A 24,634-nucleotide genomic window follows, 5' to 3' on the forward strand; every position below is an offset into this window, starting at 1 on the left:
GTTTGGCTCCTGCTTTTTACCGATGGCAGTGCATGTGTTAATGCACTACAAACAAATTGTTGTGTCTAAGCCAGATGTTAATAGAAATCGTTCAACACACATACATCATTCATTAGAGAAGTAACTCAAGAATCACTGGTCATAGCATAATTACCAGATCCATCTTGAAATTTAAATCAGTCCCCGTTTGAGTAACTTTCTGTAAGTGTGAGACAGCCGAGCTGATTTGCTGCCAGGCTAATCCTTTTGTGCACTACTATGAAGAAATGGGACTTAGCCAGTCTGCAGTCTTCTCAATTTTGCCAGGGTTTGTTTATTTGCTTGTTTGGGGGTTGTGTTCTCTGCTTGCTTCTCACCATTTATTGACTCACTGCCACAACTAACAAAAATTAAGCATGTGTAGCTTTACTGGAACAATATTGATTTACAGCAACTCATTATTTGAAACAAACTGGTATGCAGTTCAATGTAATATGAGAATCAGATTTATTCACAGGGAAACATGAACTGAAAGTTAAGTTTAGGAAGAGAGGATGCAGATGCTATTAACACTTTGTGAATAAGTGGAGAAAAGGTAGCTCTGAAAATGGTGATAAATTTGGACTTAAAATTACAGGAAGATTGGCCAAGTGTAAGAAAAGCAACAGAGGGCAGCAAGTCAGTACTTTAAAAAGGAGGTTGGGTAAAATTATGAAAGCAATTCTGTGACATGATTGCTTGTGATGGAGGAGGGCTAGATCTGTTAGATAAGAAGATCCAGTCTTGTGTTCTTATGGAGAGATGTTAACAAAAGGATGAAAGTCAAATAATTCTCATCGGGACTGTCTTTAAAGTTTCTTCAAAGTATTAGTTAGGCTACCACTGTAAATTAGCATAATTTACTGCTATTACAGTAATCAGCAAGTAATCATAGTACAGTAATACAGTAATCGTATGCTTAGAACTGCATGCCAGTTCCAAATCACGAGTCTTAATACCATGCCAAACATGTTCAGTGATTCAGCAGGTTAGTTCAACTTGCCTGCTATAGTTAAAATAGCAAAATCTGATGATTAATTACTTTTTATAGTGCAGCAATATTTTGGCTGTACAAGCAAAGATATCAGTCATAAAGCATTGGTAGTAAGATCTACCAGCATCCCTTGGGCATTGCTACATAAGGATTGCATTGCAAGGATAAGTTGTGCTCATTGTAATTCAGAACAATGTCTTGTCTCGTGGCCATATTTTAGGCAATACTGCCAGCAGTGCAGCATTGGTTAGTAGTATTATCATCACCAGTCTTACAGTCTTTTTTACCAGCCAAATATAACAGTCTGATTTTTGCAAGAGTCTGAGTTATGTCTACCTTTGCATCTTCTTGTTACTACTGCAGTTGCAGTAGTGCTGACTAACGCTGTAATACAGCGACAGTTTTACTATGCAGTTTCATTCTGAGGAAGAATACTGCCTCTGGCCAAATAGTTATTTCCTATTGTTCTATACAAAAGGTAAAAAGCACACTTCAGTATTCCTGTAATGGAACTTACTAACTCGTAACTCCCTTTTTGCAGGACAGCTGCACAAGTAAAATGTAAATTGAAGCCAGGAAAATACATCTGTAGTATTTCAGCTGTGAAATGAATTGCAAGAAAATGGATTGCAGTTTTGAGCAGCCTGTTTTTCAAGACATTTCTCTTTGTCATAGAACTTTTCATATGGTTTGATTGGTAGTCTAGACCATTGGTATCCAATTGATAACCCAAATAGTATCCTCCTTTCTCAGCACCATAAGAAAGGGAAAAGAGGAGGGAGGAGGAAAACAAACAAGTGCCAACATATAGAACAAAAGTCAGTGGTTAAGATATTCAAACAGTGCTTTGATTCTTTTTTATCATTCCAAGCTCATGGCATCTAAAGGGTCATATAGAAAAAATGGAAGTCAAAGTCCATTTGTGAAAGCTGAAGAATAAAGAGGGGGGGAAGTATGTGGATACCTCCTAAGAGGATGTATCTTTATAGATTGAGTCTGGGAATAATTTCTACCAGATTTAGCTTCCAGAAGGATAAGTTTTATGTTTATCCTATGTAAACCTTTCCTTCATAACCAGGTTTGCTAGTCCATTTGTTTTTCAAGGGCTTCAAGTTTCCAGGAGCTGGTGAAAAATGCAAAGGCAGTGCTTATAGGGACAGTTCCACCTTTCTGCCAGTGCTTACATGCTCGTTCCTGCTCCCTCACTGGACCTCTGTTAGGACCCATGACAGTGCAATGAAATATTTCAGTGAATAGATCCAGCTAAGAACAAGCCACATTTTGGTAGGTCAGTGCCTCCCTTCCTCAGTACCCTAATCCAGTTAATGCAGCTACAGAAATACCAGTTCTGGGATAAAGAAGGTGTTACAAGCAGGGGACAGGAGATAGGGTGAGAATGGAGCACAATTGTCTCCTAAATCTGAAGGGACTCTGAAGGTATTGGTAGTTTCTCAGGGTGCAAGCACTTAAATAACATAGCAGTACATGATATCCTGGTGTCATAGTGGTGTTGTGATTCTAACTATGCTAAAAATAAAAAGTTGGGACAGCTATTCCCGCATACTCAGTCTGAAGAAGCTTAAAAGCACATGTCTAGTGTAGTGGGATGCAAATGCAGAAGACAGTGGAAATCCAGCAAGAGAACCTCATGTTTAGCAGTATTTCCTTGTAGGAGGATCAAATGGATGCTCATTACCTTTAACTTGGCAGGAACAATGCAAGCTTATCTTCTTTAGCCTATACATATTAACCACAAATAATACAATACCATTTAATTATAGGGTAAATCCCTGTAGTAAAGGGTGTGTTCCAGGCACCTAAATTATGCCTAGAAAAAGTGTTTTATGTATCTGTTTCAAAAGATGCATTTTAATTTCTTACCTCATTAGTTCTATCTGAATAAGATCATGGAGCCTGATATGCCCCTTGTAACCAGCAGTGGGTCTGTCTTATGATAATCTGGGAAAGCCATATAAACATCAGTGACATTTTCAGATGATACTTTCATGTTAAGTGTGGTCTCTCAGAATTGTATATTGCTTGTAATTAATAAAAAAAATAATTATTATTCCTTCAAAGGTGATTGGAATAGAAAGTCTCTTCCACTTTAAACTGAAATGAGCATTGATCAAGAAAGTGCAAGAGAGAAATGTAAGCTCTAATGTATTTTCTTTTCGTCCTATAACATGCCCTGTTTGAATTTTTTTTACCAGGCTTATCAACATAAGCTAAAGCTAGCCCTTATAGGTCAAAGTATTTTTGGGCAAGAAGTTTATAACAAGCTGAGAAAAGAGGGACATAAAGTTGTGGGAGTATTCACAGTGCCTGACAAGAATGGACAAGCTGATCCTTTGGGTAAGCGTAACTTTAATCCAAATCTTAAAATTACAGGCATACAGAACAAACTTTCCTTTTCATGAGAGGTGATATCTATATGGAAATGACTTGCATATATTGTCCTTATTAGACTGATTCAGCACAAGAACTATGCTTTAACAAACACAAGTCCCAGAACCAGTTTAACCTTGTCAGTATTTAAAAGTTGTTTCTAGCCATACAGGGCCATACATTAAGATATTTGAAAAATAAATTGATGTCTGTACCTTATTTGAATGTACACCCCAGAGGTAATTCTGAGCTAGAAATGTATCTTAAAGCAAACAGCTGCTGAGCCTGTACTGAAGTGCAGATGTCTGTCACCTGTTTCACTGCTGGCTGTGACACTCAAGGCGTGGAGCCAAGACTGTTTATCCCGGGCTTTCTGCCTGTCCTGACAAGCTTGTATGCTGCAGTGTTCCTGCAGAGCCTATTTCTCTTCCACCTAGACTATGGAAAACCTACTGAAAATATTTGAGGAGGCTTTGCTCTGGCTTTTTCCACTGTCAGGATGCATAAGGATTTTCTAGACTTCCTAAAGAAAGAGTTGTTGCTTGACAACAGAACTGTACTCAGAACAGAACCCAGCGGGACAAAGAAGCTACTTTGGAATAATCTGAATTGTAACCTTTTAGGGTTTTTTTATTCACTGGCACAAAAATAGTGAAATAATATGATTAGCAAATAGAAGTGACAGAATGGAATGTACTTTCATGGATAATCTGAAATTAAAACTAACATTCTATGAGCTGTCTAAAGTTCAAGTCTCTCTCAGTTTTGGGGCTTTTTTTGGTCAGGTCCTGACATGCTTTTACAGAACTCTTATGAGAGAAGAATCAAACATGACTTTTACTTGTGTGGACTATGGTGCTCCCAAGCTAGCACATAGTTCTCAAGTTTATTGCATTCTGTAACTCTACCTCATTAAAAGATTTAATCACATTAAAAGAGTAAATCACAAAGATTTAATTTGGAAGAAGTAGAGGAGGCAACTATTTGTTTAGGAAAAAAACTATTCAACTCTTCAGCTCTGGAAGCATCCCATAATACTTTTACATTATATAAGCTTTTATTGTACAGTTATTACACTAGCAGATGTAATTCAGTAAATCTTCCATTGATTTTAATTGTATATTTACTTTAACTAAACTGTAGAATTAGTTTATTGCTCTCCCAATATTAAAAAATTACTAGATACTTTATTGCTTTTTACTTCTAGATGACTCAAAGAGCTTAAGTCTCAAGTGGAATTTAAAAATGTTTCTGTATCCTCAGACAGCTACAATTTTTGTTTCTAAAAGAAATTGCAGTATGCACTAACTTCCATGGGCTTGTATTTAAGTAAGTATTTGCTTAAGACCTACGTTAATAGGCTAAAGATGCTTAGGTCAAAGTCAAGATCCAATTTTAGAAGTGCAAAAAAGAAAGTAAAGTATAAAAATGTGTATAGAAATATAAATTAGATGAATTTTCCGTAACTCTTCTTGTTTTCCCTTTTCTTCCTATTACGCATACAACTTAACAGATGTACAGTTTGACTCCTGCTCTCTGTGATGAGTTATTAAACAGTTGCACAATGGAATTTATCAAATACCTGAAAATTCTCTCTACAGTCAGCGCAGTTGTTTTTTTTCTCATCTTTGAGCTTAAATTTGAGGGTAACTCAAACAAAGTGTGTGCCTCACAGATAAACAAAAGCATATCCAGAAGGCATCAGTGAATAGAATTTTGAAGAAATTAGTGAAGGCCACCATCATCTGTAATTATTTTCACCATATGCCCAAATGCTGCTGACACGAATCTTAGTTATACGTAGTTATATTTGCATACAAATTGCTGAAGTAGAAATCTAAATTCTGCTAAACCAAACCAGTTGCAGGCAAATTGAATGACTGGACAAGTAATTAAGTGTCATTGTTAAGCAGTCAGTAACATTCATCATTCTTTTCTGCTTTCATTGTGTGACCTTAATGTTGAGAATAAAGTAAGCTGTAGGAATGAGAATAAAAGACAGAATTAATAGAATATATCTAAACCAAAGGCTTTAAGACAGCTTACAGAACAGTACAAAGGGCACTGTGTAATCATACTCTTGATCTGCTTGACTTGTCGTGCAATATCTCTCTGATTCCAGTTTAGATTTTTAACACAAAATGTGAATTAAAAAAATATTTTTTTCCTTGGCCCTCAGCACTGGCAGCAGAGAAGGATGGAACTCCTGTTTTTAAGTTCCCCAGATGGAGAGCTAAAGGCAAGCCTATCCAGGAGGTAGTTGCAGCCTACAAATCAGTTGGAGCAGAGTTAAATGTCCTTCCGTTCTGTACACAGTTCATCCCCATGGATGTTATTGACTGCCCAAAACATGGCTCAATCATTTACCATCCATCCATCCTGCCACGCCACAGAGGAGCTTCTGCAATCAACTGGTGAGTTTTGTGCATCAAAACTATGTGTGTGTCCCATTAGGATGTTAGTCTGTACCCATTACTCATGTAAATGGGTGTTTACATCAACAGTTCTGTTGACTTGCAAGTGCTCTGAAGGAACTTCACTGAAGCAGCTGAGTATTTGGTTCATGAAATGCATTTCATACCTGAGATTCATTAGGATTTCCAATTCAAGTGCAGCTGTTACTTTGGGAAGGTCAGTGATGTGATCTGTACATTCATATATTTTACTTACATAGGCAAAGCTACAATCTGGAGTTTTCATAGGCAGAACACTGCCCTTGTAGCTCATTCCCCACAAGCACTAGATACGTGTCACAGCGAGGCTTGATTCAGTCTAAGGGAAGGGAGGAGAGAGAAGAGAATCTACAAGAATAAAACCTTATCTTGCTGTCCTCCTGAGTGATGCACAAAGCTAGATTCAAAATGTTCCTGTCAAAGAACTACACTGCAATCATACCCCAGTAGACTCAGATCTAACATTCTTGTGACAACGTAAATGCCATTATCACAGTGTTCAAATTCAGTAAGAAATTGCCTAAATACGAAGGAATAATTTTAAAAGAACCTTACAGGCAGCACAGTGATTATCTAAAGACACAGTATTGTAGATTCAAAGCAAAAACATATTTTGCTTTTTTTTTGTATTTTTAATCCTTAATGGGCAAAAATGCTAAACTGAAGTACTTAAACAGAGGAGTAGAGGAGACTGTTAGAGATGTAAGGAAATTCTTCAAAAATGGCGGTTGTGTCCAAGTAAGTAAAATCAAGAAGACCATAAACTCTGGCAAATCAGATGAAAAATAAGAGTAAGGCAGTCCAGGAAAAAGTAAAAAAAAAAAAAAAACCCAACCCAACCCAAACCAACCTTTTAAAGGTATAAAATTGAATCGTAACTATTTTCCCAAATACATTCAAGGTGGGAGGTGTGTAGAGTGATAGAGGTGATTTTAAAAAGGTGCTTATCAAAAAGAATACTACAGTAGGAAGTCTGTGTTGGTATTCAGGATGGAGTAGCATGAGATTGTATTACCACAGAGCCCTTCTTTGTGCAGAACAAGTCAAAACAATTCTCTTGAGCTGAACTTTTATTAAACTGATGAATGAATAGAAATCTTTTCTCAGGACCAGGGGACGTTCAAGCAAAGGTTCTGCAGCTTTGGGACAGCCTGCAGCATTTCTATTCCTTCAGATTGCATTGGTGCAGGGGACTGGAAAACAGCAAGAGAATATCAGTTTTAAAAGGGCTGAAAGTGGAAGGACGAAATTTTAGATCAGTCACTTTGATTTGGATCTAATAAAGAATACACTTCCTACACAAGTGGGTGAATGTGAGGTCAAGAAAGTGAGAGGTCAAATTCAGTTAAAAAACATAAGGTAATGCACATGAAGGGAAAAATACTAACTATATGTAAGAAGTAATTAAATTCAGATTAATCGTTGCCACTCAGAAAAGAGACCATGGAAGGATCTTGAATAATAAATACATCTTAAATACTTAAATACATCTAATTTAGAAGATGACGGAACTAGAAATGCTTCAGAAAAGGCTAAGAAAGATGGTCAGAGGTATAGAACAGTCTCCACATGATAGAAGACTAGGAGTTTTCAGACTGGAAAAAATGTCGTTGGGAAGGAAATATGCCAGCAGTGTTTTCAGCCATGAAAGACATGAAAAGGTGAATAAGAAAAGATTGCTCATTCTTAATCAAAAGTTAGAGGGCAGCCAGCAGAGACATTGGGCAGTAGAATTTGATTAAATAAAGGAGGACTCTGCAGTCTGTTGTTAAATTTGAAACTGCATGTCTAGACAGCTCTAGAAGTGGCAAAGTTAATCAAGATCTATTCCACAGGAAGATGTAGGTACAAACTCTCAGAATTCCCTGAGATGAAGAAATGGGAGTGTTTCCCAGTGGTATACCATCAAGTCGTGCTCTATTTTGCATTCTCCTTCTGTAAGCATCTATTTCTGCTTTCTCAGGTAAAGGCTGTTGGCTCAAGACCTTTAATCTAAGATAGGATTCTCACACCATTCTTGTGTTTCATCCTTACACACCTTGTTCCCATCACAACTTCTTTCACATGTTGTGGCTACAGCCCTGGTGCTGATCAGACCTTTTTCCCCCCGCAGCATGACGGAGGAAGCCTATGAGAATTAGGCATTGCTAAGGGGGCACCAGGCAAGAGCAAGGACCCTGGGTCCTCCGGGAGTTCCTCACTTCAACCTTTACAGCCTCTTCTAGCTGTTGCCAGTTTGCTATCAGCAGCCGTCCGCAGAGGGAGCTGTTGGACAGAGGAGGGGGCACACAGTAGTTGTCACGTCACCTGTTCAGCATCGGGGACATTTGCCCACAATATATTCTTCTCTTCCAGTGCCATCCTGAGGTCATCCACCTCTCACAAGGGTGCCTTTTTGGAATTTTTAATATAAAACAGAAAAAGTGCTGCTCAAATGGGTGAAACATCTGATATGGGCTAACAAAACTTCTGTAAGTTTTTACTTCTGTTATACTCGCCAACTTTCCCAGTTGTCTTTGGAGTTTGTTCTGCACAAACGTGCACTTTACTCCTTTTAATTATGTAGTTTTCAGTGCTTACAATTAATATTGTCAATTAATATTTTTACAATTAAAATTTTATACAAATGAACTTTCAAGTGTGTAAACCAGATGTCAGCTGATCCTGTTATACATGGACTGCCAAGGGTATACTTACATGAGATATGTCTTACTGAAAACGGCATTGGTGTTTGAATGGATAAAAAAGGTTAAAACAATGCAGGAAAGATAGATCTCTCCATTTGTGGCTGCTCACTTAAACACACTTCTGTTTGATTCCATCATTCTGAGGCACACGGAGTTCCAAAGGAAAACTGGAAAGTAACTGGCTGAAGTTCTTTTCAGACTTGGAGGCAGATCCTGAGCTAACGTAAATCAGCATAGGTCTATTTTAAGCTGGGCTGTATGTTCGTGTACAGCAGCTGGGAATCTGGCTGGATACAAATTCCCTTAATAACTTTTCTTGAAACAGTTGCATATCCATCATTTTCCACTCCCAGTTTAGATCTTTTTCAGCTGTGCCACAACTGTACTTCCCTCGCTGACCTTCAGGTAAATCATGAGGCTTAGCTAATTACAGTAAGCAGTTATGCATTATTGGGACAATATGCTGTCTAGATGCTTCATCTTTCAAATTACATCATAACTATTGCACATCTTCTGCTTTGTGTGTCTTACCACTAGTAATACTTGAAAAATAATTATCACAATGAACTGTGTGATATGACACACTGGATTCAGTTGCAGCATTTATGTCACTTTGTGGAAGCCACACATCAACAGTATCATAACTGTGTGTTCCTGACTATGAAATGAACAATGAAACTGGTATTAAAGACAGTCAGGATTTTCTTTTTTATCTACCTAAAGTAAATGAATGTGTAACAGAAGGGTTGATATCCCTGGCTACTTTCATACTGTCTGTACTTACTCTAAGGCTGTTTTTTATGTCCAGGACTTTAATTCAAGGAGATAAGAAAGCAGGATTTACTATTTTCTGGGCTGATGATGGCTTGGACACTGGACCGATCCTTCTGCAGAGAGAATGTGATGTTGGCCAAAATGATACTGTGGATGACCTGTATAACCGGTTTCTCTTCCCAGAAGGAGTAAAGGCTATGGTATGTTTAGCTGAATTAAATATCAGCATTTTAAGAGGAAGAGAAAAACATGGCTTGAGTTTGACAGCAGAGGAAATACAGACAAGATGCATGCATTTGGAAGGCAGACGTTGTAGTGCTCAGTCAAATCCTAGAATTCAGAGGAGCTGCACTGCTTCACAACAGCTGAGGAGGTAGCCTCAGAGTATTTGTTGCTGGCAGCAGAGAGAGCATATCCCATTTCCACAGAAGACAAGAAGGCAAATTTGTTTCGAATACGGCTCTTTCCACAGATTTCTTGAAAAAGAGGAGGGGGGATGGTGTTTTATATTCAAAGCTACGGTGGATTTGCTTTGGCTTTTTTATGCTTGTCCTTTTTTTTGTATTAGAATCATAGAATAGTTAGGGTTGGAAAGGACCTTAAGATCATCTAGTTCCAACCCCCCTGCCATGGGCAGGGACACCTCACACTAAACCATCTCACCCAAGGCTTCGTCCAACCTGGCCTTGCAGGGATGGAGCATTCACAACCTTCCTGGGCAACCTATTCCAGTGCCTCACCACCCTAACAGGAAAGAACTTCCTCCTTATATCCAATCTAAACTTCCCTTGTTTAAGTTTTAACCTGTTACCCCTTGTCCTGTCACTACAGTCCCTGATGAAGAGTCCCTCCGCAGCATCCCTTTTAGATGAAGATGCTTTTAGATGAAGAAAATGCATAAAAAATACTCAGCCTGACTTCTTAGCGATTTTCCCTCTCTCTCCATTTAAATGCAGAGAAATAACATTTTGCAGAAAGAAAAAGAAAAGAGTTGAATGCAATCATACAGAGCCACATTCTTGTCCTGCAGAATTTAGGCAGCTGGTATATGTTTGGTGACTAGGCACTTTCACCAAATTTCTGAGGCTGTTTCTTTTGTCAAAGAGCTTTAAGCATGTATATGTTAATGAGTGCAGCATTGGTCGCCTAGGTTTTGGTAATCTTAGCTTTTAAAAATAAACCAGTTCCCCTTGTGGCAGAAAGTCTCTTGCTGTCGTTCCCAAGTGTAACTGAGGAAAAAAGGCAAACCAAGCTAACATTACATCTGTTCCTTTTTTACTTAGGTGGAAGCTGTACATCTAATTGCTGATGGTAAGGCCCCTCGTATACCTCAGCCTAAAGAAGGGGCAACATATGAAGGCATACAGAAAAAGGAAAATGCAGAGGTATGTTAAATAAAACTTCATTCATGCACGTCACTAAAAAAGTTATTAACTCAGATTACAATAGTAGTAATATGTAGTTAACATGAATTTTAACACAGTTGTTTCTTCACCTCTTATTCCTGGGTTAACTCCAATGATGCATGTAGTGCAGCCCCAGGTAAGTTCCTATTCCCTTTCAGCAGTTACAGATATCTAGAAACTTAATGTTTGTTCACCAAGTTGGGATCATCTACACACAGCTAGATGGTAGCTACACAGCATTGAATAGATAGCTCTGTTTGCCAGCAGTCCATACTAAATTCTTTACCAGGAATAGATCTGATGTTGGGAAAATCAAGTGGCACCTTTCCTTTTGGCACCAGGAACTAAAAAAAAAAACAGGTCACATAAACAACAGATAAAAAGAAACACTTAAACACCCATGTAAGAATTATATTGTACAAGCATCCCTCCCTGCATTAGCTGAATCTTCTTTGTGGCTGGGAAGCCCACCATAAAATAATAGCGAACGCTGGCTGTTTTACCTTCTTTTCTTTTCTAGATCAGTAAAAAATCTTAAAAAAAAAAAGGTAAAAAAAAAAAAAGGAAAAATTATTCCAACAATTTCAGTCTCTTGTCCATAGTGAATATAGTCTTTTCCACCTGAAGTATTGTAGGAGATACTTTTTATCATAGTCCAATTCCTCACTTGCTTTAGAAATAAATAGCTTTGAATAGGGATATTTTTATTCATCCCTATAATATAACATATAGGGAGCTTCCTTGGAATGAACTAGCTTAATCTCCCTGCTGTGTAACTATTTTCATTGGCTTATAACTTACTTCTAAATATTCTTTGTCCTTAAACTAAGAAGGATCCTGGATACAGGAGTGTTGTTATTTAATAGCTATTCTGATACTTTCTTCAGTCATTTTGTACATATACTCACAATACTGCAAAGATAAAAGAATATATTTTCGCTGGTGTTAGATATTAAATATACATGACATTCTTAAAACATTATTTTTTTCTCAAAGTCTTGCAGGAATTGCAAATTGTAGTAGGAATCCTATTTCTGAAACAATTTATAAAGGGTTAGTAAATTATTTGAAAATATTTCAATAGAAGCTTGTAGATTTAGTAAAGAACTTAGAATCCAAGCTATGAACAGATCATTTTCAGCAGAAAGTGATACCCCAGACGTACACTTATTTATATTTATACTATGCTTGTTAACTTTATTAGTCATAATATTATTTATGAATTCATACCCAGCAGCAAGAGTTATAATTTCATTATATTAATGTGAGAAGAAGAATCTGTGAAAAGATATAGACCGCACAGAACACAGAAGAGCTAGAGCATCCCATTTGTTATGTCTTTGGTGATTAGCCATCTGGAGATAACTAATCATTCTTTACTAGCCAGACATTTACTGTATTCTAGATGTATGAATGGCTTAAAGAGAAGGAGGGAGAGTATGTAATTCTTATATAGGAAAATATTACTAACTTAATTTGTACCTAAACAGAGAAGAATTAGGTGGCATGTCTTGATTTCCTAGATCTCCTGGGACCAACCTGCAGCATCTTTGCACAATTGGATTCGAGGGCATGATAAAGTGCCTGGAGCATGGGCAACAATAGATAGCCAGGTATGGTCTGAAAACCACAAGTATATTATTCTTTTGTATATCTTCTTTTCGACCTTTTTTTTACTAGAAAACTAAAGGTGCCTGTATACAGGTGAATGCAAATGAGAGTTACATTGGAGTAGCTCTCATTTGGTGACTGCATGTTTTGTATATATCTAGAACAGGCACCTAAACAAATGTACAGAATACAATAGCTAAGATATTTTACTTTAAATGATAGCTCCACTTAATTCAATGAAAGATTAGAGTAGTATATGAAAAAAAAAGATGGGCATGGTACAAAGCAATAAGTAAGAAGGGTAGAACCAGACTGTGCCAGTCATTCTGGGAAATAGGCGTGCATTGCAGCATGCTGTACAGTGGGCAACATCATAGTATTGCCAGCAAAATGAAACACTGTGAGCTACTGAAATAACAAAGGTTTTGTTTTTAAGAGATTTGTGCCTAGGTCATATACAGAAATAAATCTATCTAATTTTATCCAAACCCAGCCACTTCATTTCAGCATATTAAAAGCACTATACATTTGGTCCACACTGTACTTACATAAAATATTTTCAAATCACATTGTTTCTTGGCTGTGATGTCCATATTTTGTTGCTTAACTATTATTCATCTGCTGGTAGGCTGCTCCAAAGCCTGGTTATACCCTAATGTCTAGGAACTGCCACTAATTTGGGACCCCAGAAAGAGTGGAAGAGCCCAAGAGAGGCAGTGTTCAGCATTGCCAGCCTGGTAGCAGAGCTGGACTCCACCAGTCATGGCCAGGCTTCTGCTAGTCTCTCACTCTGATCATGCACTATCAAATGGTGCTTCCCTTTCTGCATTGGTTACAGCATGCACATGGTTACAGCGTGCACATGGTTACAGCTAAGCAGCTTTGCAGGTTTAGGCAGCTACTGAAGTTTTACACGTCCTGGGTTGTGAAGATACAGAAATAATGTTGTAACATGTTTCCCATGTCTAGGTAGTTTTATTTATATTATGTTAAAGCTTCAAAATAGTATCATTATTAGAATTTTAGAGCATGTTCAGAATCTGTGCACTTTTAATTCCATTTTACTTTTAGGTGGTTACTTTCTATGGGTCATCATTACTTGATGCTTCAGTGCCCACTGGACAAGAGCTGGCAATAAAAGGTGCTTCAAGACCTGGGCTTGTAACCAGGAATGGTCTAGTCATTTTTGGTAATGATGGGAAGATGGTAAGTACTCACCCTGGCAAACATGAGCATGGATAGTGTAACTAGCAAGAAGTACAAGTAGGATAGAATTGTCAAGCTATACAAATCCAGCTGCTAATGACAGTGAATTCACTTGGAGTTTATCAATCCTCTGCCATCCTAGGAGAAGGTATTAATGTTTTGCTTCTCACTCAATCCATATTCATTTTCAATATGGATTAAAATGTACTAACACTAGGAAAGAATCTGACAGACAGGTAGGAACTTTATTGCAAGGAATTTATTATTTCGACAACCATATTAATGCCTAAAAACTCTTCTCACAAGAATGTATTACCTCCCAGATAATTTTAAATCATATCCTCTCAATTTTCAGGTACTAGTGAGAAATCTGCAGTTTGAGGATGGAAAAATGATCCCTGCATCTAAGTACTTCTCTGCTGATGAAACAACTGCCCTGGAACTTACAGAAGAGGAGAAAAATATGGCAGAAGATATCAAGGTAATTCAGTAAACTGCTTTAGTAGGATATTATTTCAGAAAGAGTATTACATAGTTCTCACTATAGGCAAGGTGTATCTTTCATTTAGCCGTACAAATTGTTTTTTGATAAAATGTACTCCACAAAGAGTATGGGGTTGAATCTTCAGTTACTGACATTAATTAAGGTGAAACTGGGAATTCATTAGAGTACTTATACATCACTTTAGAAAGTTTTGTTTCAGATGCAAGTGGTACAAAGACAGTGATTGCAGGGTCAGCTCTGGTAAGTATCTATTAAAGATGAAGGTGGGAGTGAGGAAAAACAAATGGAGCTTTGCCTCGCAACAGTGAGGTTTTCAACACTGACAGACTTAGGCAGTTATGAAAGCCTTTCTTCACTATACTGTTAGTCACTAGGATGTGCTCAGAGTGGTCCTGTTGGACAAGCTCCAGGGAGTCTTAGAAAAGGAGCCTAAAAGAGAAGAGCAGCAGTTTTCTCGCTGTACCTGCATGCACTGTCTCTCTTCTGCTGCAGCCACACACAAGGTACTAGCTGTCAGAGGGATGCAGCAGTGGGGCAGCTGGAGCAGGAAACTCTGATAGCTGGAGAGGTACTTTTCTGTCCTTTCCTGTAACCCATCCCTCTGTAGTGAGTGTCAGGGGCTCAGCTGAAAGCCACATTTGCCATTAAAGTTCTGTGCCAGAGCAAATGAATCACAGATGTCTTCCCTTCTGCTAACTCCTACAGGGCAAACACTTTTTGGCACAGGTCTGGCAGCTTGATGCATTAATATTTTAAAATGCTACTTCAAGAATACCTTGAGCCTGCTTGCCAGCAACCTGAATGCTGCCTGGAGCTATTGACTGACTGAGACAACAGCAAAAAGAAATATAAATTATTCTGTTCATAACATGACCTGCTAACTCTGAAACCTAATTGTAATTAATTGAAATAATACTTTACCAGTTATTTCACTATTCATGTTAGCAGAAATCTCCATCTCATGTGTGCAGCTTAAACTACTTCTCAGCTCTGTCCAGGTGCCAAAAATGCCATCAATCCAGACACAAAGTGCTCCAGGCTGTCCTTGCCTCTGCTGTTGATGTATCACAGAATGCAATGGAAAGTTACTATTTGGAGGATAAAGATCTTAAAAAAATGAGCGTGAAAATTATTAGCATTATACCATTCAGATTTCTTGCTTGATTAGGTGAAATTACCATGGACAAAATAATAGACTTAGATAAACTAATTATGCTGATGAATTTACTGTCTAACATCAGGTCTTTAGACAGACTACCCTAAATTCATTTTCTACTTTAGAATCATTTGAGATAATACATGTTGTAGGCACAGATACCACAGAAAATACAGTTTGAGAAATACTTCTTGCAATTAGAGGATTATTCATTATTGCCTCCATTATTTTTATGTATTATTAGGCTATTTGGAAGGGAATTCTGAGCAATGTTGCTGTAATTGAGGATTCCACAGACTTCTTCAAATCCGGAGCATCCTCTATGCATGTTGTCAGGTAAAATATATTCAAATAACGACATTTTGAAGCCAACATTAGTGGAAACAAATTTGTCCTGGTGCTTTTAAATTAGGGTTGATCAAGTAGTGTTAAAAAAAAAATATCCCTTTATATTTTCCAATACTCTAACTATTCCCTTTCCTCCCTTTGAAAATGATGCACACTTTTGCTCCACAAATTAGGAGATACTGATGTAATCCTGATCTTTCTACTGAAGTAAAATTCCCTGTAGCTTCAGAAACATCATCCCCATGGGGGGAGCATGGTGATGCCCAAACTTGCCTGCATGCAGTGACAAGTATCTCAAGACCAGGGGGCTGATGAGGAAGCTGAGCGAAGAACTCCGCAGAGGGAAAGAGTACCCTTTCACAGAAAGAATTGAGCCCATGCTTACAAGAGCATTGAGTTCATCTGGTGTTGGAGTCATATCAGCTACCTTCTTCTTGCAATTCAGCTATTCCAGTCCATAACATAAACCCAGCATTTCAGTGTTTTGCTTTGTTTGTTTGTTTGTTTTATCATATTGATCATTGTCCATATTACTTACCAGTCTCATAGAGCTCTGAACGTCCTCCATGTATGGGACAGAGTAGTCCCATATACTATTTTATCTATCAATATGTTCTGTTTGTCATTTATTTCCAAAAGTTTACCTAAGACTATTCCAGAACTGACATTTTCTTTTCCATAACACCCCCAATTAAGCCAACAGATTTCAGTAAAATGCACATCCTCCGTGCCAGTGTTGTCAGAGAAACACACACACATATTCAGATGCATGCAAACCGGTGCCCAGGTTTGATCCTTTTCAACCTTCTAATGGTTCAATTATCTGAAGAATTCTTTCATTTATAACTAAACTTGTTCTTTCTTCAACATCTTTAGAATGCTAGAAGAGATTAAACAGAAATATAGTGGGCTTCAACTACAGAATGAAGATGTGTATATGGCCACTAAGTTTTCAGACTTCATTCAAATGGCTGTCAGAAAATTCAGAGGAGAAGACAAGGAAGAAGAGTTAGTGATTGATTATGTAAGACCTTTTATTCTGCTTTTATTGCTTAGTCTTTCTTGATTTTGGTGGGAGGGTAGACAATGTTATTGGACTGCTTGATGCAGTAGGAAAAGCAAACAAGTATTTGTGACTTTTTTTTCTGTTTTTATATATTTGCATTTTGAAATAGAAAGTATGTATGTAATATCACTTAACAATATTCCAGAAACCAGGAGATCAAGAACACACACTGGAGTAGCTTACACATGGGCAGATATTATGCACTCTCCTGCCAATATGCTTCAGTCAGAATGGCTCTAGGCCTTCCACCTTTGCAGAGGCAAACAGTGTTAGATTTTTCTCCGAAGAATCTCTTCAAAAAATGTGTGTGAGAGGAGGATTTTGTGGGTTTTTAAATCATTAAGCAAGTCAGGATCTCTTGAATATGGGAATTCTGCTTTTGACTGACGTCCATTAAGACCAAACTTAACCAGGGTTAGTATTAGTTTGAATATAGAGATCCTGTGATAAGAAATGAAGAAATCTGCTTAACTGTCTCAGAGTATAGTCATTGGCATTTGGGAAAAATATGATTTCTGTTTCATTTTACTCTTTTGTCTACTCCTAATGGCTACTTAGGATGCTAAAATGCATCTGGACGTTGGCTTCTGATATCAAAACTTGTTAAGCTACATTAAAATATTAGTTATTAAAAATGTAAATAAATTTGTTATTTATTTCACCCTTAGGTTTCAAAAAATATGAACAACATGACTGTGAATATGCCATACCAGTGTTTCATAAATGGGCAATTTATAAATGCTGATGATGGAAAAACATATGACACCATAAATCCAGCAGATGGATCAGTAAGTAATTTCTAAAGATTATCAATACCAGTTTATTTCAGTTTCTTTGCCTATTAAAAAAATCTAAACCACTAACTCTGAATAGTGCTAGGACACATTAAACAGCCCCTAGAAATAATCTGAAGTTTCAGTTTACTTCTCAGCTTGTATATTCTACAGTTTTTCCGTTTCAGTCAAGCTGCACAGCAAAAAAAAAAACCCTATTTCCACTTCAGCTATTACATAAATTTCCATACCCAGCTGTATGTTTTACTTTGATTTCATTCTTGTTTAGCTTTGCAAACTAAAAATGCTGAAGTTTAGTTGCTAAAGAGGTTTTTCTTCTAGGTTATTATATATATTTTCTGACAGTCATCAACTTCAGTTTTTAGTTTGCTTTTTTTCAGAAGTCTCACATCTTAGGGCAAGTGTGACTTCAAAACATCCCTTTAAATTCCCAGTAAGAAAAATAACTTTTCAATAGAAAAATGCACATCAGTCCTCCATGTCTGTGTAATTGTCATTTAATTATGGAGCAAATAAATTTTGTTGAAATCAATGCCACAAGTATCATCGTTATCAGAAGTCAGACTCTGGTATTTTTCCTGAAACTCATGACAGAATGAAATAAAAGCAATAACAATTCTGCATTAGGATTTACAAGATGTGCATTTATAGAACTCAGTCATCATAAAATATGGGGGGGGTGTGTATGGTGGTTTATGGTAACAGAAGCTCAATTTCTAAGAAATGGAATATACTAAATATTTTAGCATGTTTAGGTATCAGGTCATTATACCACATATGAAGACTTCCAACTTTTGTAATACTACAGTGATTTCACACATGGAAAGAGAGGGCGAAATCCAGTGGAATATCACAGCACCTGCTGTGATGAAGAAGAAAGACCAGGGAATCTGAGTCGCTGCAAATCCTGCCACATCAGTTGTGGTTGAAGTTTTTGCAGCCTAAATCTGCCTGTGAAAACTACTGGGATTGAGGATATTAAGTATTTGCTTATACCCAGTCAAGAAGTTTAGGAGGAAGGAGTATCAGTCTGCATCCCAGTCTTTGAGTTTGAGCTAACACAATGGTACCTTTGGACAGGTAATAGCCAGTGTATCTTCTGCTTCCTTGGCTGATGTTGACAAGGCAGTGGCAGCAGCAAAGGAGGCATTTGAAAATGGTGAATGGGGAAGAATGAATGCAAGGGAAAGAGGGCGACTCATGTACAGGTATGTGAAGGACAGCTTGTGTTTGTTTCTTCTTCTTATATCTGTTTTGTTCCTCTGAAGAATTGTTCCATACCTTTTCTAAGTATGATGGATATTCATAATCCCACTGTCAGAGGAATCAGACTGCCAACCTAGAGTGGTAGCTAAGGAAGAGGAGCAGGGAAGAACATGATCCTGCACTTGGGATACATGGGTCTGTGTCCTGCTGTAGTCAGTGCAGCAGAACATTTGTACATTAATATTTGAATGTTTATAAAGCCGTAAGACTTTTTACTTTGTTTAATACTTAAGATGTAAATTCCACTCCCCTCTTTTACCATATCCTTATGAACCAAGTAGATGTAATTAAATATTAAAAAAAGAAGCATTAAATAATGCCATGTTTCACAAAACACTGCAGGCATCTTAGCAAAAGAGATTGAAAGCTATACTGAAAACTCTACTTGTCTCATAAGATATGTGAGGAGGCCTCAGAAAAAGGCCTGCAGGACTTGTAAAGAAGTCGAGTAGTCCTTACAACAGAAAATGGGCAAGTCAGAATTTATATTAAAATTTGATACAGTTGAACACATAAATCTTTCATGAGCATGCACAGATTCAAAGCATATACGAACTTGGGTTTAATTTGTACTAGGAATGTATAGTGCCTGAAAGCCTAAGTTAGCTCTGCCCTGAACAGAAACTTTTAAGGTCTTTGAACTACTGCTCTGTGTTTTACACTTGCAAGATTTGCAAGAATAAGTGTTGGGCATATGGAAAATGTAAACTCCCCAACACTGCATAGATTATTCCAGATTAAGTCTCTTCTTTGCTTAGCTGACTGGCTCTCAGGGGTAACTAATACCAGAGTGTTTATTTTGCAAACCATTCCCAGTATGAATAATATCTCTTTCTGGTCAACCTTAATTCAAACAAGGCCCCTTTTTCTCTGGCCTCTGCTAAAACTAGAGGTTTTGTGTGCTGAATCAAAGAGAACATTTGTACCATTAAAACCCTTAACTCTATTACTTTGTCTCAAGGAGTCATTAATGGAAGATACTAAGCATGCATTAAATGGAACCTTCTCCTTTGTCCCTGACATGCTGTATCCATTCTTTTACACACCACTGCTGACCTGTAGCTGGGTCTCCTAGTTAAAACAGGTATTAAAGAGTAATTTTCCACATCTCTGAAAATGCTTTAAATGGGTAGAATTTATGTAATGGGAAAATAGGTTTCACACACAGTTTTGAATACTCTTTACAGGATCCAAAATGCACTTGGTTAAGCTCTTAAAATCACATGGGAGCATTGATTACATGCCTGAGTACCAAAACACATACAGAAGCTTCACAAAAACATTGAGGCATCTGTTTCACTTCCATGTGAGAGAGCCAAGACTGAATGTAAAAAATCATTCACGCAAATAGGCCTCTTTGCCTGGGCAGGGGACAGCTAAATTCGCAAGAGCTCCTCATAAGTATATGTATCTTCTGTGCAGATATGTTTTTGAGACACTCAGCTACTATTAACACAATAATATTTACCACAGTCTTTCTTACACCTTATTGTGTTGCTCCATAAATCTAACAGATGGAGAACTTGAGGCCCAAGGAGACTGTGGGACAGATTTTCAAATGCATATAAAATTCAAGTTGATTACAGCTTTGGAGCTACGTCTTTGGACATCTAGGTGCCTTTGAAGCACCTAGTATTCAAATATTTCAGTCCCAAGTTCAAACAATATAAAACAGCATTAGGAAGCTGGTTTCTCAAATCTTAAGCTAGGATCCCAAATACTCCTTCCTGGTACTTTTATTTAGCTGACATTTCTCATGTTACTGTGTATTTGCTTTCTAACTTACTGGTCTGATTTTCTATAATTTGCTCCTTGTAGTACACCAGGAAACAAGTACAGTTGTTCTAATTACTATTTTATTTACAAAACCATAATTGAACAATCAGCTAAGTTTTCACAGTTCCTCTTATCATCCAGTGTCTGCTATAGCCAATGTGAAGACATCTGCAGGCTTAGCAGGCAATTGTTCAAGCTCTTACTGATACAAATGAGCAGTGGCTCCCGTGCTCCACGTCAAAATTCAGTGAGAATGCTATTTTAATTACCAAATTGCCATAACAAATATAATTTTAGGGTATCAGTGGTAATTTCTTTTTGATGTGGATTTTTAACATTTTTATTAAAGACTTGCAGACCTGATGGAAGAACATCAAGAAGAGTTAGCAACAATAGAGTCTATTGACTCAGGAGCTGTCTACACTTTAGCTTTGAAGACCCATGTTGGAATGTCTGTGCAAACATTCAGATACTTTGCTGGATGGTGTGACAAAATTCAGGCAAGTGAATTTGTAAAAGAAACAATCAACGTCAGTGCTTCTCTACCTTTTCTTTTCTTTTTTTCCTGATACAGTGCCAAAAAGCATTGTTAGCAAAAGCAATCAAGGAATCAAACAACAAAGCAAAATTAGAGTTTTACCTAAGATGAGTTTCCCTAGCAATAAGAAAGGACAATTTGCTTCCAACTGGAGAAAATGGATTTAGAATGTGACTCTAAATATCTAAGAAGTTGGCTGAGGTGTCACAGTGGATATCCATGCTTAGTCAGGTCTTAATTATTCATGGAATAGAATGGCATCATGGTCATCATGCAGAGAAGTGCAGAGACTCATGAGCTATCCTACATTCTAACCAAGGCTGGGGAGTTTTCCTGGTGGCACAGCACGTGGCAGAGGTTCAACAGCTTTTCCTCAAGTATCTTTAAGATCCACAATCAAGAATATAATTCAGCTTCTTTTTGTTCATCAGACCCTCACTTTCTGTTCTTCCATACTTTTGTTATCTATGCATTTATTTCATCCCACCGAAAATAACAAGTTGACTACAGTATGCATAGTAGGAAATCATATAGTTAGAAACACCCTGCCCCTTTCTCTGATGCAAAAATGCTTCTGGTTTTGAAGCCTACTCTGTGGCTTTTCAAAACATACTTAAAATGATTAAAATATAAACATAATTAAAATGATTAAACAGTACCAAGATTTGTCCCCCCTCTGTATTTTAGGGTGCTACAATTCCAATTAACCAGGCCCGTCCAAACCATAATCTAACATTCACCAAGAAAGAGCCCATTGGGTAAGTATCGCTTTTTATTTCTTAGTGACAGCCTTGACATACAGAAAAGCCATTAAAAAGCTGCCATCAAAACCGTAATCTTTCCCTGTTTTTCCCTACCTTAAGTGTCTGTGCAATTGTTATCCCCTGGAATTACCCACTGATGATGCTTGCATGGAAGAGTGCAGCATGCTTGGCTGCAGGCAATACACTCGTGCTCAAGCCAGCACAGGTAAAACCAAAAAGGAATGTACAGGTGGCTCAGGTACTCCACTATTTGTTCAGGCAATCTAGCATTCTAGCCAATTTCACCCATATGACCTGTCATATGTACCCATAGGTTGCCCGTGTCATATGTTTTAAAGTGCATGTAAAATAATACAAATCGCCATGATGATACCAGGTACTGATTGTCTTCAGTTCTGCTCTGATGCTACTCTCATTTTCAAGAATGAATTCTTTTCTGCAAGAAGCCATCACTTTTAATTTATCAATACTGTGAGTAAGATGAGTATTGTATCAAAATTGAGACACATTGAACGAAAAAGATATAATCACACATTTAATTAAAATAGGAGACTTAACCTAAATGTTTCTATTTAGGTCACACCTCTGACTTCCTTGAAGTTTGCAGAACTCTCGGCTAAAGCTGGATTTCCTAAGGGTGTTATAAATATTTTGCCTGGTTCAGGTAAAACTTGAACTAATCATTTTTATGGGAAGAGTAGGTCATGCTAAAACTGGTGAACTAGCATTTTACCTTTTTGAAGACCTATTACCTAAGCACTTGTGTCTTCACACATAGTAGGCTTGCATCTGTGTCGTAGAGCAATATCACATATTTCCAGAACAGAATGGGAAATACTAGTTTGTCAGTTGGCTCTAGCTAGTGGTAAGAGCTGTCAGCCTCCTACACCCTGTACAAGTTCACATGAATAGCATGAACACTCTGAAAAATAATGTATTACAGAGAAACATGTTTCATTTGATTCTAAAACTTCATTTTTTTCTCTTAATCTTATCATCACATGAAAGTATTTAAATGTGACTGTGAGACCTACAGCAAGCTGGTAAGATGGACTACAGGTTAATAATGGTCCAAACCATGTTACCTGATGACACAGTTTTCCTCTTTCCTTAAGAAAGGTGACAAAGTAACTATGTGGTAGGCTCTGTTATTAGATTACAAATTAGATTATTCCACCGACAGTGGAATATTAAGAAAGAAGTTCTTCAGTCCAGGCAGATGGGGGAATTTGGAGACACTAACGTGTTCCAAGTTAACAAAAGTGAGATTTTTCATAGTCATATGAATAAAGCTATAAATATAAATAAGGATGTGATATTGTACTTGACTGACGTATTGATAGCTCTTTCTGTGTTCCAGTGCTGCCGCTGTAGTAAAGATATCTAGTACTGTCCATTTAAACCCCTTTCCTCACCCCAACAGGTGGTTTAGTGGGACAGCACCTGTCTGAACATCCTGATGTTCGCAAAGTTGGATTCACTGGTTCAACACCAACTGGTAAACAGATTATGAAGAGGTACTCTCACCGAAAGATTAATAAATACACACTGCTCAATCTAGTTCTGAAGTATCTTATTAGCAATATTGTGCATGTAGAAGTAATAGAAAAGTGTAATTATTTATGGCTGTTTACATTTATGTAGAATTCTACTATTGGAAAATAGAGGTTTATACATTTTCACTAGGTATGATTAAAAGGATGGGTTTTTTATATAATTATTTCTATTTTTTACAGTGCAGCCACTAATCTGAAGAAAGTTTCTCTTGAACTTGGTGGCAAATCACCATTGATCATATTCAGTGACTGTGAACTTGACAGAGCTGTAAAAATGGTAACATTACTTTGAAGGAAAATATATTCAAAGCCTTTGTGATGCATCCGCACAGTATTGCAATAGTCTTCTTGCCAAAAACTGCTGTAGGGAGCCCTTGCATGAAAAATCATGCAATCTGTCAGAAAACAGACTCTTTTTCTGCAGGATTTTATTTATGCATCACAGTAAAACTGTTCATACTGCACCAAAAAGGTAGGGATCAGTACTACAAGAAACATACATTAGAAAATACAACAAAACAAAGTATAGCTGGAAAGTATTTTCACTAGCCAAATTAACCTTATGCCTTTGCAGCTGCCAGAAAACTATTTTTCAGGAATTTCATTTGTCCTGCTTTTCTTTCCCTTACCTTCCTACTCCCTGGAAGAGCAATGTCAGCTATCAGATCTTGATAAATAAAAAGGAACAAACTGCATGGGGTCTGAATTCACATTCTTGAAATAGAGTTAGGTAATGTTCACCCAGATACATGTGATTTTCAACACAAGCAGTATGACCCCATGTGATTTTCAACACAAGCAGTATGACCCCATGGATTAGCAGTTTTATATTCTCTGGTGGTGCTGCCAGTCCTCTTCTCTGTGATGCTGCAGCAGGTGATTCTGTGGAATGCTGATGGAAATGAAAAGAGCAATGCTAATGGGTTCATCCTGGGACATTTGTTTCTGTAGAAGTGTCTTTGCCAGTTCCAAGATTAGTCTGGTTGATCCATTGTTGATGTCCCTTTACATAAAACATTATGCTTTGAGGGTCACAAACACAGAATGTAACCCAAGGGAACAGAATGAAAGGGAGACTGAACAAAAGGATGCATATAAATACTAATGCTTTTTTCCCTGATCAGGGTATGGGAGCAGTATATTTCAACAAAGGAGAAAACTGCATTGCAGCTGGCAGGCTGTTTGTGGAAGAATCAATCCATGATGAATTTGTGAGCAAAGTGGTAAGTTATTGAAGGACTAAAGTTTAAGCAGATAATTTATCATGGCACAAAGTTCCACTATCATAGACACTTATTCTTTCATTAATAATAATAAGCATTTATTCT

The 24,634-nt window shown here is 37.4% G+C and overlaps 1 protein-coding gene across 4 annotated transcripts in view; it reads left to right on the top strand.

The window, feature by feature from the left end:
* Nucleotides 1-24,634, top strand: part of ALDH1L2 (aldehyde dehydrogenase 1 family member L2) — a 34,115-nt gene that overhangs the window by 2,811 nt on the left and 6,670 nt on the right. For 2 of the 4 annotated variants that reach the window (XM_065679794.1, XM_065679825.1), the window contains exons 2-19: nt 3,226-3,367; nt 5,580-5,814; nt 9,349-9,514; nt 10,598-10,699; nt 12,244-12,333; nt 13,403-13,537; nt 13,893-14,018; nt 15,443-15,534; nt 16,423-16,570; nt 17,281-17,400; nt 18,487-18,614; nt 20,798-20,948; nt 21,674-21,744; nt 21,850-21,955; nt 22,327-22,414; nt 23,174-23,267; nt 23,487-23,583; nt 24,431-24,529. In XM_065679794.1, coding sequence (XP_065535866.1) covers nt 3,226-3,367; nt 5,580-5,814; nt 9,349-9,514; nt 10,598-10,699; nt 12,244-12,333; nt 13,403-13,537; nt 13,893-14,018; nt 15,443-15,534; nt 16,423-16,570; nt 17,281-17,400; nt 18,487-18,614; nt 20,798-20,948; nt 21,674-21,744; nt 21,850-21,955; nt 22,327-22,414; nt 23,174-23,267; nt 23,487-23,583; nt 24,431-24,529 — 2,190 coding nt within the window. Of the gene's footprint in view, nt 1-3,225; nt 3,368-4,607; nt 4,730-5,579; nt 5,815-9,348; nt 9,515-10,597; nt 10,700-12,243; nt 12,334-13,402; nt 13,538-13,892; nt 14,019-15,442; nt 15,535-16,422; nt 16,571-17,280; nt 17,401-18,486; nt 18,615-20,797; nt 20,949-21,673; nt 21,745-21,849; nt 21,956-22,326; nt 22,415-23,173; nt 23,268-23,486; nt 23,584-24,430; nt 24,530-24,634 lie in introns of those variants that run through there. The other 2 variants (XM_065679804.1, XM_065679814.1) reach the window with 2 other exon arrangements.

Source organism: Lathamus discolor, chromosome 1 (assembly GCF_037157495.1).
Source record: "Lathamus discolor isolate bLatDis1 chromosome 1, bLatDis1.hap1, whole genome shotgun sequence".
Classification (NCBI taxonomy): Eukaryota; Metazoa; Chordata; class Aves; order Psittaciformes; family Psittacidae; genus Lathamus; species Lathamus discolor.